This window comes from Schistosoma haematobium, chromosome 1 (assembly GCF_000699445.3).
Source record: "Schistosoma haematobium chromosome 1, whole genome shotgun sequence".
NCBI lineage: Eukaryota > Metazoa > Platyhelminthes > Trematoda > Strigeidida > Schistosomatidae > Schistosoma > Schistosoma haematobium.
Genome location: NC_067196.1, coordinates 23735168 through 23750357, shown reverse-complemented (window position 1 = coordinate 23750357; position 15190 = coordinate 23735168). Strand labels below are relative to the sequence as shown.

The following is a 15190-nucleotide window of genomic DNA, read 5'->3' as shown; positions in this document are numbered from 1 at the left end:
AGACTAAACGAGGGTTTTAAAACGGTGCAAGGAATTAGAATTATGATTTATGATTGATGGTTAGGGTTTGGAATCAGATTGAGGGTTTTCATCATGAAATGACATCATCTGAAATGGCAAAATGCTATTTCGGCAAAATGGATGAATGAATTTCGCGCCGGAATCCAAGATCTGTTATCTTAAGTCTGATTGGTTCGTCCACAAATTATAGTCTCTCTGGCTAAATTTATTCAGCACTTACATAAAATCTTAATATATGCAACTTATTAATTTTAATAGTTTTGTGTTCCATCAATTACAAAAAAATGTTGTGAAAATACTATTTCACGGTTGGTACACAAAGTATACGAACAATTTCATTTATCTGAACATTTCTGAAATGATTTGTTATCAGAGTAAAACAATGAAAGCGGATAATATTATTAATTTTGGAAAATACCCAATATCTCACACCAGCACTTTCGATAGGCTTAAGGTGACCAACAAAATCAACTAAAGTTTAGAAAACAACATGAACTAGCACTATAACAAGTAATTTGGTGCTTCCATCCACTGTGCAATATATGTAACTACAGTGTAAATCTAAAAAATATTTAGTCTATGTCACATTTGATTTCATCTACTGTTATACGTAGAGCTTTGAAATCACTTATATTCAGTTTTTTAATATAATAAATAACAAATGGGTAAGTTCATACTTCCAGAGACCAAATCCACCAGTACTATTCATAATATGATAATTATTAACTTTTAACTTCTGTCACGAGCGAGTAACCGTAAAAATGAGATTAAGTCATTGTATTTATTTCGAAAACGCCAATCAGTTCAATGAAAATTTGCTGGCCAAACAATCTGTTCTCTATTTATTACTATGATATCAACTAATGAACTTCCATACACTTGATTTCAGCATTAAACTTTAATAAAATAGCATTCATTGACAACACTATTTACTATTATTATTACTAAAAGCTTCATGGTGAATATTCACTTATATGAAAAGTGAGTTTCTTATAGATATTAATGTCAAGGTTGAACATGATAGTTTCACATAAATTAAGCAATGGATAGAAAGTTAATAATATTGTATTTCTGACGTTCCGTGACTTAATGTATGCCATTTCTTCAGAGTAAAGTAATAACCGGATAGTATAATAGTACTATTTAAACTTGCGTTAATTTAATTTGTTTATTTACTCTGAAGAAGCAGATTACATTAAGTCACGAAACACCAGAAGTACAATTTTTCTACTCATTGGGACATAACAAAAATATATTTATTATTAATGAGATCCTTATATGTAAACTAATTATTTCTTACTTCAATAAATAATCAATTTGTCAATGAACCATAACTATATTCAAGACATCTACTTAAAGCAAACTTAACGCTGTCAAAAGAATATAACTAGGCACTATGAAATTCCAATACATATTTCTGTTTGTATTAAATTTCATTGAAAAATTCCATTTGACAATGGCATCAATTCACAATAGCAATTTTACATTATTCCGGGTTACTCAAAAAGCAAATCAAAGGTTGTACATTGAACGAAACTGTAGGGGAATTAAAATAATTCATTCTAGATTTCTTTTCGTTGTACGTAGACAAAGATGATTGAAACTATTCATTTACCTATTTTTAAATTCTGTATATAGTAATTGTAGTGTTTAATATAGTGATGAATTACATGGTAAACACAGCAAAACCGTCATAAATTGCTTAGAATATATTACTTTGTAAGAATTATTGTCAGTTTAATGAATTTTCAATGTTCTTTAACTCCAAGTCGTACGTGAATTGCTAACAATGTTATCAATATTAAAATTATAAACACCATAATGTTCACTACTTATTTACAATAATAGTTTAAACAATTAATTAATGTCAATCTTGGATTGTGGAGATTAATGAATTTCATTGAGTTTACAAACCGATCTAAACTAGACCACCATTGAAAACCTGGAAGCATTGAACGACTGTTTCTTTTTAGTATGGGACTCCTTAACAGAGCTCACAAATGTCCCAGACTGTCCAGTGCTTTCAGATTTTCAATGGTGGTCTAGCTTAGATCGGTTCACAAATTCAATGGAATTGATTATTGTTCAAAATTGGTACTAATGACACTTTTTGAACAGATCATGAGGGTTGGCTAACGAATTGGAGATGATATATATATTTGTTCAGTAGTGAAATTTACAGTAAACATCTTTTTTAAACAAATATAATGAGGATGGATTCATAGACAGAACCGAAACAACTAGAAGATATCTAAACAGAAACCGAACTAATATAATTTAGTTTGAGGAATTCCAAATAATAATTCTGATAGTGCGCAAGATTTATTGTTAAGTTCATGAGAGCAAAAGTCACAAACAAGTTTCATAAAATTAACTTCACTAATTTATGGAATGTCGTAATTTATCAGGTAGACTAACACATGGTCTTCTTTCAGTATTAACTTTAATTAAATTAAAAAGTGAATGGATGGTAAGCTTCTGAAGCACACCCGTTCCTCCACAATAACATTCCTTATTCTAATTTAAACCTCTTCAGATCTTCCTATCCATTACCCCCAGGCTGGATCAAATCTAAAGGATTCTGATTCTACTAGGACTACATTATCCTAGTGTAGTTAACTCTTGACATATACGATAATAATACCGGCTGATTAATGCATCACATCTGATGAGCCTTAACATTGTTATTCATGACTTTTTTCTAGGACTTCAGGAATAGGTTATACAATCAGTCTACTAATAAGTACTTCATTATTAACGGGATAGAAGGTTTTTTAAAGATTATCGCAATGTTTGAAGATTATCGTCCTATATCGTAAACTAATTGAAGTTGGGAATGTAAATCTCTGTAGGATGTTGGAGTTGTATTATCCGAGTACAAATGTCTAATCGGGGGAGCATTTACTGTCCTTTTGGTCAACATCATCAGCAAAAACTTCAGACAGTAAATTGCTATCCGAGGTTTATCCTAATGATGCTACCTAAAAAAGACAATGAAAGCCTCGTTGGATAAACCACCTAACTTACAAAGTAAAGCACCAATAAGAATAGGTCACTGAATTTCAGCCTGGTGGCCAAAATATCATTTGATCAAATGGTCACTCAACCGATCGATAGGTACATTTATCTTTTTTTACTGAATGGTTATTTCTTTCCATTTAGCTTGAACAAATATATAAATTTAAAAATTATTATTACAATTTCATATGAAATGTAATTTATAACTCACTCTGCTTTCTCTAAATTCATTATCATGTGTCATTACACAAAAGAAACAGTAGAAAAGTGAACTGATGATCAAAATAATGTGTCCATTTTGTTTTCTTTGTTGTCTATGCTGAAACAGATTACTTTCCATTATTGTTATTATCATTATCATTATTATTATTAATATCAATTGTTTTCAGTGTTCTCTGTTAAATGTTCTTTGTAATGATGTATAGATAATGAATACCACCTAAGTGAATTGTTCTTCAAACATCAGTAGTATTTATAATGATTTTAGGAAGCAGAAGGAAATAAAAACAACTATTTGAATATAGTAAATTACTTAATTATATGATTAATTTCACCAATTAAATGAGTAATTCATTTATAATAATCTGTTGTTCAATTTTCCTTGGAAAATAAATACGACAACGGCACACAAATAAATAAGGGATAAACATTGTCTAAGTGTAATATCTATCTATATATGATGAAAGGGAAGTCTTTTTTTAAAAAATTCCTTGTGGCACTTTTAAAACATCAGTTTTATTTGCTTATAGATGTATGTTAATCAGTATGTAGTGTAAGTATGCAAGTAATTGTACATTGTCTGTTTGTGTGCATGTGCCTGGGTGCATAATACAACGTCGAAAATGTTTCAATCTCGAAAAAAAAAATTATTCTCCATTTCATTTGTTTCTATGTTTTATTCATTTCAGTTCGTGTTCTATACGGACTACTCTGGCTACTGTCATAATGAGATTTTGCATAATGTGAACATCAACATCATCATAACAAAATATTGTGACGTATATTATTATAATATTCATAATAATACGACTAGTACACATTTTTCGAGACATATGTGCAGTTGTACAAGACGTAAAAAATGATCAATCATGCCCTCATTTCGCTCTTTCGCTTGTTGTCGCTTAATTTTCTTTATATGTATAAAAAGAGGAAATCTAGTTGAATAAAAAAAGACAAAACAAATGTGAATGGTGTCTCTTTCTGATAAATTTTACAGCCACCTTTAATGCTGCACAATTGTTTATTCGAATATACCGATCGGTAGACGTTCATTTGTACATGTGCCCCGTATATATGTGCATGTAAACGAAATATGTGCACAATAATTATGTTGAATAAGAAAATGTAGATTCAGTTGACCAATCCTGAATTTCACTCGACACTTGTTTGTTTCTTTTTTGTTCTAAATAATGAACCAATTAGTCAAGAGTAATTGAAGTCTAAGAAAACAAGACGATGGAGAAGATGTAGTATATAACAAGAATACCACCTATCAAAACATACATTTTACATCTGTTCATGCATTTAATTTTGTGTAATAATAATGGGGATAGCATAAATCATATGTATATATATATATAATGGTAGCTCGTGTGCATATACAAGCATGCATATATATAATAGAGAGATACAAATATATATTGTCGACAGTTATTCATTAATATATCACGTGTAATATGTTTTGAATTACGTGATATATTATTCATACAATTCATGTTCTTTATGAATCAAATAGGTTTTTGAATAGTGCGCTGTTCACCAATGGACAAACATAAGATTCTAGAATAATGTTGAAATAATTGAGTGTAATTAATGGTCAGTTATTTGTCCTACAGTTCAGTAATAGCCATATAAAGTTGTCCACCTGTGATTAACTTCATGAGAAATTTACGAAGTTCTGTTGAAAACCCTTGACTAATGTAGTTCAACTATATTGAATATGAGACAAGTATCACCGTTAACAGTGAATGGTGATTACTCAATATTTTGGAATTGACTGAAATTAGAAATGTATTGATTGTTAACACAGTGGTCTGAAACTAAAGCATTTGTCATAAAGTATGAATATTTTGAGTTCAATTCCTAGTGGGATCGTAGATACACATTACAGAGAAATCCAATGGTGCAACGAAACACCTTTCCAGTATCTCTTAGTTTTTGTTGGTTGTCAATTCAAAGTTGATACTTGACGTCAACGACAAACTATTTAGACAGATCATCAATCAGGTAACTCGGGAGTCAAGTGTTTGGATCCAACAGAGACTCATGTCTTACAGTTTTCATACGTCAACTGTGTATTAATTAATAGACTGTTGTTAGCTTAATTTCATTACAACTGAGCTGTACGTTTATTTAAGTTGTGACTGTTTGCAACTTGTTATGAAGAGAAGATTGTAAATCTTTTTAAGATGACTCCCTTATTGTAATTGGTAACTTTTCAGCTGATTACGAATATTCTACTGGAAGATATTCATATTGGCCGGTTAACGAGTAATTACAGCCATGGAATATTTTTTATGATAGATTTTGAAGACTAGGCTCGTTTCCATGAAATGAACATCACCTAACTAAACAATATAGTGGTTCATCTTTTCCCGATGCTCAATCACCATTTAAACCGTCCTTCAATATTGACCTGTAAAATAGTAAATTGGGAAATACTGGAGACGGTTGGATCAATATATTGCAATTATCCGCTAAATCATTAACTGTTTGCAAAGAGCATGTTGTAAGGATATCTGTACTAATGATTAAAGACTTTTGTCTAGAGTTTGTCTATTCTCTGTCTTATTTTAAATATTTTACTATAATACCATCTCATACACTCTATTTAACAATTTCACATTTTAACGAAACAAATTCCTTATACTTACCCTTCATATCACAATTCACAATAATTTTATTTCAACTCTTTTGCTGTGTTTCGTGTTGATTTCCTCTAGTTGATATGGCTTGGCCACTTGAACCGATGCACGATTTTCTCAAGTTCTAACTTGTTTTGACCAATTAACTAAATGAATATTATCGTTATCAAAACGTTGACCCATTATTTGCAATGACTGGTCACCCAGTAGTGGTCAATGTAATATTTTATATTCCTTAATGCTGATTGAATTCTACTGAGCAAATTGTAGTGAGGTTACTAGTCTAAGTCACTCGACATGTTGCGTACTAAGTTTTGATTTTAAATGGTCGTAAATAGTTGAAAGGAAACTCTGAAACTAAGTTTCATGTTGCTTGACACTCATCAACAAAGTGAACCTATAGTCTTGAGGGAAGTGATTCTCCCCTTCGTATTTTAGTCTAACCTTAAAATTTTTGGTAGTATTTACATACTATTAGTATGTTAACTTCTATGAGATCAGATTGGTAAACCTATAGGCATGAAACAACCAGTCTCCAGAACTGTATTTAAAATTACAATATATAAATTAATAAAGGATACTGAGTATCGATTTAATTATGGTTAACGTCCATGAAAAGATTGTATTAAAGTATATCATTTTGTAAACTCCGTATCAGGAGTTTAAATTAATACAAAGCGTTTCCACCCATATAGAGATTCACATGAAAGAATAATTTTGAGTAAAAAATAAGTGAGTTCTTACACCAAGCACACTTCTATATGGATAGAAAGAAATAAGCTAAGTCTGTGAACTTTAAGTAAACTATGAAGTCATCTTATTATTAACCCTTTTGTTTTAGTATCCCCTTGAACAACTACACAAATGAAATGCTCTCTACTTTGTCTTAAAGACCTCAATTATTTATTATTATTATTCACATATTAAGAACTGTTTGCCATCTTGAAATGATGGAGAAAACTCGCAACATAGGTGTATGTTTGCAGTGTTATCGAATCTTGTAGAGTAGATGTTTAATGAAGAACTTTTATTGTCATTCTGGACAATATCATAAGCGCTTACTTCATAATAAAGTGAGTCTCTTAGTCGTTTCATAAGCCTTTTGCTATCTGACAACATAATTATTTTCTATCTGTTAATATAAAGAATTTGAGTGATTAACAATCGGTTTCATGAAAAACATACACGCTTCAAAAATACAGACAAAAGTCTAATACCTTATAATAGTACTTTTTGACAATTATACAATTTTAATAGTTGAGATCATGAGTCAGTTGAAGCTAGACCAACATGGAAAACATAAAAGCACCGGACTGCCGTTTCATCCTAGTATGGGACTCCTCAGCAATGCGAATCCACGATCCCACCTCACGAGATTCGAATCCAAGACCTATCGTTTTTGCGCGCGGACGCTTGACCTCTAGAACACTGAGCCGGCCAGCATCCAATGGTATTAATATCCAACTTTAACTAATCCACGAAATTGGGCTACCCATACACCATTTTCTTCAGTGAATTACTATCTCACAACGGATCCGAGTGAACTCCACTGGTCATAGCTTCTCACTAGAACTCCAGGAAATACCTCTTGAAGCCAGTCAATAGTAAACATATGTTGATTAGTATCGGAAGGAAATTTTGTGGATATTATAGTAATTATACTATATTCAGCATTGACATAGGCATACATATATTTAAAAAATAAATAAATTATTGTATTTACACTATATGATAATTAGTATAAATGTGTTTAAAAATTATTAAAAACAGTTAAGATATTTTTTAAAACTTCATATGTTGTAGTAACATGTAGATTTTGCATATTCCTTATCTCCCTAATTTATTTCGTCTCTTGCACGCATACACAGACCCACATTCTATCTTTACCGTTAGAACTATCTTATATGTATGAGATAATTAAATTGTAGTTGTTTAACATAACTTGATACATTTGATCCAATGTAACCATACAAAGTATACATTGAAATGAAAATAAATAGATACTATTTTATATTTCAGTAGATAAATAACTAACTCAATAAATTATGTAAATAATGAATATATTAATTATGATTGGATGTAAATTGATTTGTTCTTTTTTTCTAAAAACAAACCAACAGATGTGGATGTGTCGTTCAACTTCGTGGATTAGTTGAAGTCAGATATTAATACCATTGGATGCTGGTCGGCTCAATAGTCTGGAGGTTAAGCGTTTGGCGCGAGACCGATGTGTCCTGGATTAGAACCTCGTGAGGTGGAATCGTGGATTCGCATTGCTGAGGAGTCCCATACCAGGACGAAACGGCTGTCCAGTGCTTTCATGTTTTCCATGTTGGTCTAGCTTCAATTGACTCATGATCTCAACTATTGAAATAAATAGATTAATATTGTAAAGATTTCCAGGATAGAGAGTGAAAATAGAATCCAGTTGAAAATATTAAAAAACTCATGAAAGGATAGAATAAATTTAATTTGTCAATAGGGTGATACGTTAATAGATTGAATATAAGATTTATAAGTCACATCAAGAACTGGTCTTAGTTAAATAACTATTAAAAATTCGAGAAATACGAGGTAGCTGTTTCGTTCAAGGATATGGCTGCTCAGAGTGTACACGAATTCTGAAACTGAGGACTTAACTGTAAATCTTCAGAACTTGCTGAGGGTGCTTAACCCTTAAACACTTGAATAATTAACCAATGGTTTAGTACGTTTAATTTCAATGAACTCGCGGTATATAAGGTTGTGTACATTGAGTGACTGAGATGATGAATGATGAATCTCAGTAAACAATTCAGTGTACTGAACGATTTCATTTATAGGTCGAATGCATTGAATTTTATACCTTATGACTAAATTTAATTATTAAAGAAATTTTAATTTCATACACCAAAAGACTCGTCTACTTACTATCAGAATATAGATCAATTTATTTGAACCGATCACAACTTAAACATATATCTTCATATTGACATCCACAATGTTACTAAACAAAATGACAGATGGGTTTAATATATTAAGCAAGTATGAAAAAACACGCTTTCAGATAGCTACATTGAAACTAAGAGATGCCAAGGTGGGCGGATTATTTTAAGTAAGTATATTATTCACCTAGCAAAAGTCACCACTCACACATATCTATTTGAGGTAGATCGGTATTATCTTTAAATATACGCATGACTTATGAAAACATTCTTTCTTCCTTTAGAAATTAAAGCTCTCTATAAGCTCTTAGTTTTCTTACTGAAAGTAGCTAATTCAGCAAGCGTTAGGAAGCATAAATTAGTGATTGAATTATATCAAAGAAAACAACAGGTTTACATCATATTTTGATACCGGCTAACAAATCACGGAAGACTTATCAGCTTAGGATATTTGTTTCAATCCCGTTTGTTACCCTAGGTGGGATTTTATCCAGAACTTATGGGTCAACATGTTTATGAGTTATACTTTCAGCCGCTGAAACAACACTCAATTTATAACTATAATCAATTTGCAATATAACGGGATTATTATACAACATTATCGACGATATTTTTCTCACTCTTGAAAACTGATAACGGTAATACTACATTGTGCATTGATTGAATTAAGATGCGTAGCTACTGGATACATGTTCATTAATGTAAGTGATGGGCACACCTCAATACTTGAAAGTTCTGAGTACAGTCTCAAGTGAGGTCATAGGTATGTATGACTGAAGAATCTTGCATTCAACTGAAATAGCTATTAACCAATCACTGATTTTCATTCGTTCATCAGATGACAGCAACTTATGATGAAAACCATCTCTATGTTGAAACAATCTCCACAATCTCCAAAATTAAACGGACATATAGGAGGATATTAGAATGAATAAAGTTGTGTTTCCCTTCTACAACTTCTATAACCTACTTATACTATCTGATGATCATAAATCCGCTTGGATTTTAATATAAGTAAAATTTTTAACATCTGTGATTACTGGTTACAGTTGTGTCACTTGCATTTCAGTTACTATTGTCAATTTAACATTATAAGATTTAATAATATTAAGTTTATTATAACTATTTAAAGTTCCATCTATTTATTTATTTAAAACGTAAACATTGATGCAAGGAGGCACCAAACTTCGTCATTTGATTTGTGTGAGAGTTGGGATACTGTTCGGGTGTCCCAACAGAAGCGGACGGTTTTCTTAGGGTATCACACCCGGAACCTTCAACCTAAAGGTCTGATCCACAAGGCAATGGAGCAACGTCAAGAAATGCAGTCCCATGGTATCCGGTGACCAACAATAGGTCCATACACTTTTGTTCCTTCAGGATACTAGAGCCCATGTGCACTATTGGTTTGGAATTAGGTTTTTCCAACCTCCCTAGGTGGATCCTCCAAATCCTCCCACCCAATTAGGGCACCAAACATTCGCTTCCCGTCGCTCTCAATTTCGTAAACAACACTCCCGCCGCCGGAAGGCAGTGATTAGGACTTCCCTGACAGTGGTTGTATACATATGGCCATGTGATAGCATTTCGAAAGGAAGAGCTGACTCCCCCCACTCTCAGTCATATCAGGGCACTTGGATTCTCTTTAGGATTACTACCGGTTTCGGTCAACTAAAGAGAACCAAATCTAAATTTGTACACTATTTACCTGAAACTAAAGTTCAATCTATAATTTTAATTCGTTTATATAAGATAAGCATTTATAAGATTATTCATTCATAAAGATAGTTTATTTACTTTGTATTCATAATATCATTTACAGAGAAATAATTTCTAAATTTCGTGTGATTCTATAATCTACAAAATGGCCTATTTTTTTTTAATTAAAAAAAAATTAATTCACATTACCACAATCAACCATTTTGTATTATTAATGGTCAATAAACAATCACATTGTATGTTGTAACTATGTAAAAAAAACCAATATATATTGATTACATAATTTATTTTAGCCTATACTTGAAGGTATTTATTAGATATCTATACATTAACTGTATGAAAAACGCAGTGTTCTCATGGTGATTAACAGTGTCATTTAAGACTTTTTTTTCCTATTTACAAAATATCACATAAATAAAGTCTACTTGAATTTTATTGGCCCCAATGAGATCAAACATTTTCGTCTGCAACTAAGCATACTAGCTACTAACTTATAATGTTTAAAAATAAAACAAAATATTTGAGAGAACAATTGTTTCCACACAGCTTTATTATTATTATTATTATTACCTCCATTAACGAGACAAAGTTCCCCTGCTAGGCATTTTCTTCACACGATTTATTTTAATACTATTATTATGCTAATTATAACTTGACACTTTACAACGAATCATCCTAACTTTTAGTAAATGACGTATCTAATTTACAAAAAAAATGACATTATCTTGAAGTATTTATGTCGTACCATGCCGATGTTAACCATTTTGTAACATATTACATTGTCAAATTCATTAATGTATACCTTATTTTGATTGTTATAAAAGTAATACAATAATTATGGACTATATAACTATAGGACCTGATGATGTAGTTGTTTAAAACGATTGTTCACTCAAACATTCTTTATTTTTGAATATTCTATAAAGATTTTTAAACTGTTAATCTATAATGACTAATTGTTAATAGATCATGCTATTTTAAATGAAGTTTAACAATGAGAAAAACTTTCAAATGAATAATTTAGAGTAAACAGCTACTCAGTCGTAAGCAATAAATTAATCAAGGGATTAAAATTTTTTAGTCCTAAAAATAACTTATTGAATACATTTATTAACTTGAAATTTTATTTCTATAAACCGTCTATGATAAGATACGCAGCGTTGTATTTACATTATCACTGGATCTGATGGATAATTTTATGTGTACATTAATTACTTACTTAAGCCTGTTACTCCTCGTGGAGGAGCATAGGTCATTCACCACCACTCTCCATCCAACCCTGTCCTGAGCAATCCTTTCCAGCTCCTTCCAGTTGTTATTCATCTTTTTCATGTCTTCTTCAATTTCCCGATGTAATTTGTACTTTGGCCTTCCTCTTTTCCGTTTCCCTTCAGGATTCCAAGTTAGGGCTTGCCTCATGATGTAGTTTGATGATTTCTATAATATATTTCGCATCCAGCCCCAGAGTCTTTTCCTAATTTCTTCTTCAGCTGGAAGCTGGTTTGTTCTCTCCCACAGAAGGCTTTTGCTGTTGGTATACGGCCAATGGATGTTGAGTATCTCGTGTAGACAGCTATTTATAAATACTTGTACCTTCTTGATGATGGTTGTAATAGTTCTCTAAGTTTCAGCTCCATACAGTAGAACTGCCTTGACGTTGGTATTGAATATTGTGACTTTGATATTGGTTGAAAGTTGTTTTGAGTTCCATATGTCCTTCAATTGCAGGAATGCGACCCTTGCTTTGCCAATCCTCGCCTTTACGTCTGCATCTGAACCTCCTTGTTCATTGATGATGCTTCCCAGGTATGTGAAGGATTCTACATCTTCCAGAGTTTCGCCATCAAGTGTGGTTGGGTTGGGGTTCTCCGTGTTGTATTTGAGGACCTTGGTTTTCCCCTTGTGTATGTTGAGGCCTACTGATGCATAGGCTTCTGCTACACGAGTTGTCTTCATCTGCACTTGCTGGTGTGTATGGGACAGGAGGGCTAGGTCATCTGTGAAGTCCACGTGTACATTAGACGAGATAATAAACAATTATTTAATTTAAGCCCTAAAAGTCGGTGTTAGCAACCATTCAATTATTTTCAAAATGTTTATCAAGACATTTATTAGAAAATCAATCAGATGTACAGAGAAGAAAATGTAAAGAAATGAAATTCTAAGTTGATAATGAGCTTTTTAATATCTTTGACTGTTATTCAACTTGATCCATTCATTCAACCTCGATTCATAATCTCACTCAAAAACTTCAGTCACAGTGATGAAATGCTTAATTATAGCGGACGTGATCATAAATTTACTAAATAAATTTAAAATTACTGATATGTGAATTGTGAAATTAAATGTGATCGGTCACTGAGCGTGAGCTGGCAAACATAATTTACCGGCTCTCTGATTTGTGATTTCTTTCCTATTATTGATTCCTACTCTAAACTCAATGAGTGTACATTTCACAGAACTATCTTGTCTAGCCTATACACTATTTCTCCACCTTTTGTCTTGAATCATGAATTCGGTTGAGTTTAAAACTACCCGTATAAAATAAAAGGATCTAATCAGTATGTAGGATATGGACTGATTATCCAATCTAGTCTAGGAGTAGCATAATCTCGATCATCGGTTGTATTTATCATATAATAGTAGTAAATAGCAGAGACAGAAAATATTTTTATTTTGCTGTCACATAAGTTATTCAAATACATTTTATAGGGAAGAATGTTGAAGTAAACTTATAATTTTAATGAAATATAAAACTTTTGACATTTTCATAGAATTCACATTGATTAGACTGCTGAAATGAAAAATTTTGAAGGGCTAGAAAATAATTTACGATTAGTGTGATAGGAAAGTTGATCAAATATTTATAAACGAACATCCATGTTGAATAATATGATATCTTATTTGCACACAGACATTACATTTGACTACTTATGGAGGATATTCTTAAAATTATGTCTGGATGAAGTAAAAAAGCAAAATTATATCTTAATTCAATGTGATATTTATTCAGTAAATCATTGAAGACCTGTACACCATGCGATCACGGCTCAATGGTCTAGAAATTAAGTGTTCTTGTACTAGACTGAATGTACTAGTTTTGACTCCCGAATACTGGGTCATGAATGCTCACTAATGAAAAATCTCATACCAGGACGAAGTGACTGTATACTATCGCATGGTATTTAATCGTTGTTATTTCAATGAAATAACATGCCACATTCTTTTGTACTAATTCAGTTTGAAATTCATTTTTGTACTATCGCTGTTTATTTTCATTTGTGTTATGCACTGACTAATCATCATATGCCAAATAAGGGTATGTAATAATGAATGCAACTGATGAATAATGAGTCGTTGTTGTGGTGGTTTTTGAAAGAATAAATAGAACCTTCATCCACCATCCGCTTATTTTTCTCTTCCTTTTTATGTGAGAGTCCCAGTTTTCGCCTGTCTCAAGTACCAAATTTTGCAGTTATAACAAATTAGGCCATATATTTTTATTGTAATTACTTCAGTTGTCTCGTTCTTCACATCTGTTTATTGAATTTTATTTATCAATGAAGTGTTTAACTAAAATATCCCTATTCGATTTAACATAATGTCTACAACCAGTAATATGTAGGTAGAAATGGAAAGGATTTTTCCAGTATAAAATGTTATGTTTTTAACACCTATTACCAAAAGCATTATTTGGCTCATGATTTACGCATGCGTTAGTTAAATCATTAGACCACTGAGAAGTTTTAAACATCTTTTTCAAATCATTTCACTTATCACTTTGGTTCGATACATTTATTACTGTTAAGGGTTTGGGAAGCTTTTTGAATTTCATGGTTAACTACTGAAAACCGATAATCAGTGAACAACCATTTCTTTTTAATATGAGAGTTCTCTGTGTTGAGTCTTTTTAATCCCAATAGAGATCAAACCTAAGGTCGTCAGTCTCGTGGTGTGTGCTTAATTTCGAGAACACTGAGTAAACATCCAATGATTCCCATATTTAACTTCATTCACTTTGCAATATTATGCAACTATCAGTATTATTGGTGAATAGCTAAACTTATATACTCAGTGTTAAATTGGATTTTAAAAAATAGAAGGCTATAACTGTTAAACAACAATCAGACAGTCCTCAGTATATGAACTGAAGCACTAACACTAGACATGAACACAACCCTAGATGAAAGTAAAAATGTCAGCTGAGTAGACAAATATTTCTTTTCTCGATTAGTTTCTCATTATTATAACTCGACATTAATATACAATATAATGTACTTAAACATCAAAGTCAAGATTAATGAAATAACAAACAAAGAATAATAATTATTAATGAAATAAAACAAGGTGAATCGGTTGATTATTAAAGATTCATTACATAAGATAGATCTGACAAAACATCTTAAGTATAATCATAGGTTTATGAATCATATAATTATTCGGAAAGATTATATCCAAATAAAAATTAAAGTGTAGGTTTTATGAATACATCAAATACTTGAAATAACTACATAAGAATAAAGATAAGGAAAAAATAATTGTAGGCGGAAGATTAGATTAATAATCTGTTAATTATAATAAATAATAATAGTGACATAGTAACTCACTGAAGACAATGATGGATGTGTCGCTCAATTTCATGGA

The 15190-nt window shown here is 31.5% G+C and overlaps 1 protein-coding gene across 1 annotated transcript in view; it reads right to left on the bottom strand.

Moving 5' to 3' along the window:
* Positions 1–3283, bottom strand: part of MS3_00010080 (uncharacterized protein) — a gene marked incomplete at both ends in the record, with an annotated part of 42115 nt that extends 38832 nt beyond the window's left edge. Inside the window, one exon of the mRNA XM_051218413.1 lies at positions 3251–3283. Within this exon, the coding sequence (XP_051073465.1) occupies positions 3251–3283 (33 nt within the window). The remainder of the gene's footprint in view (positions 1–3250) is intronic.
* Positions 3284–15190: the final 11907 nt, after the last annotated feature.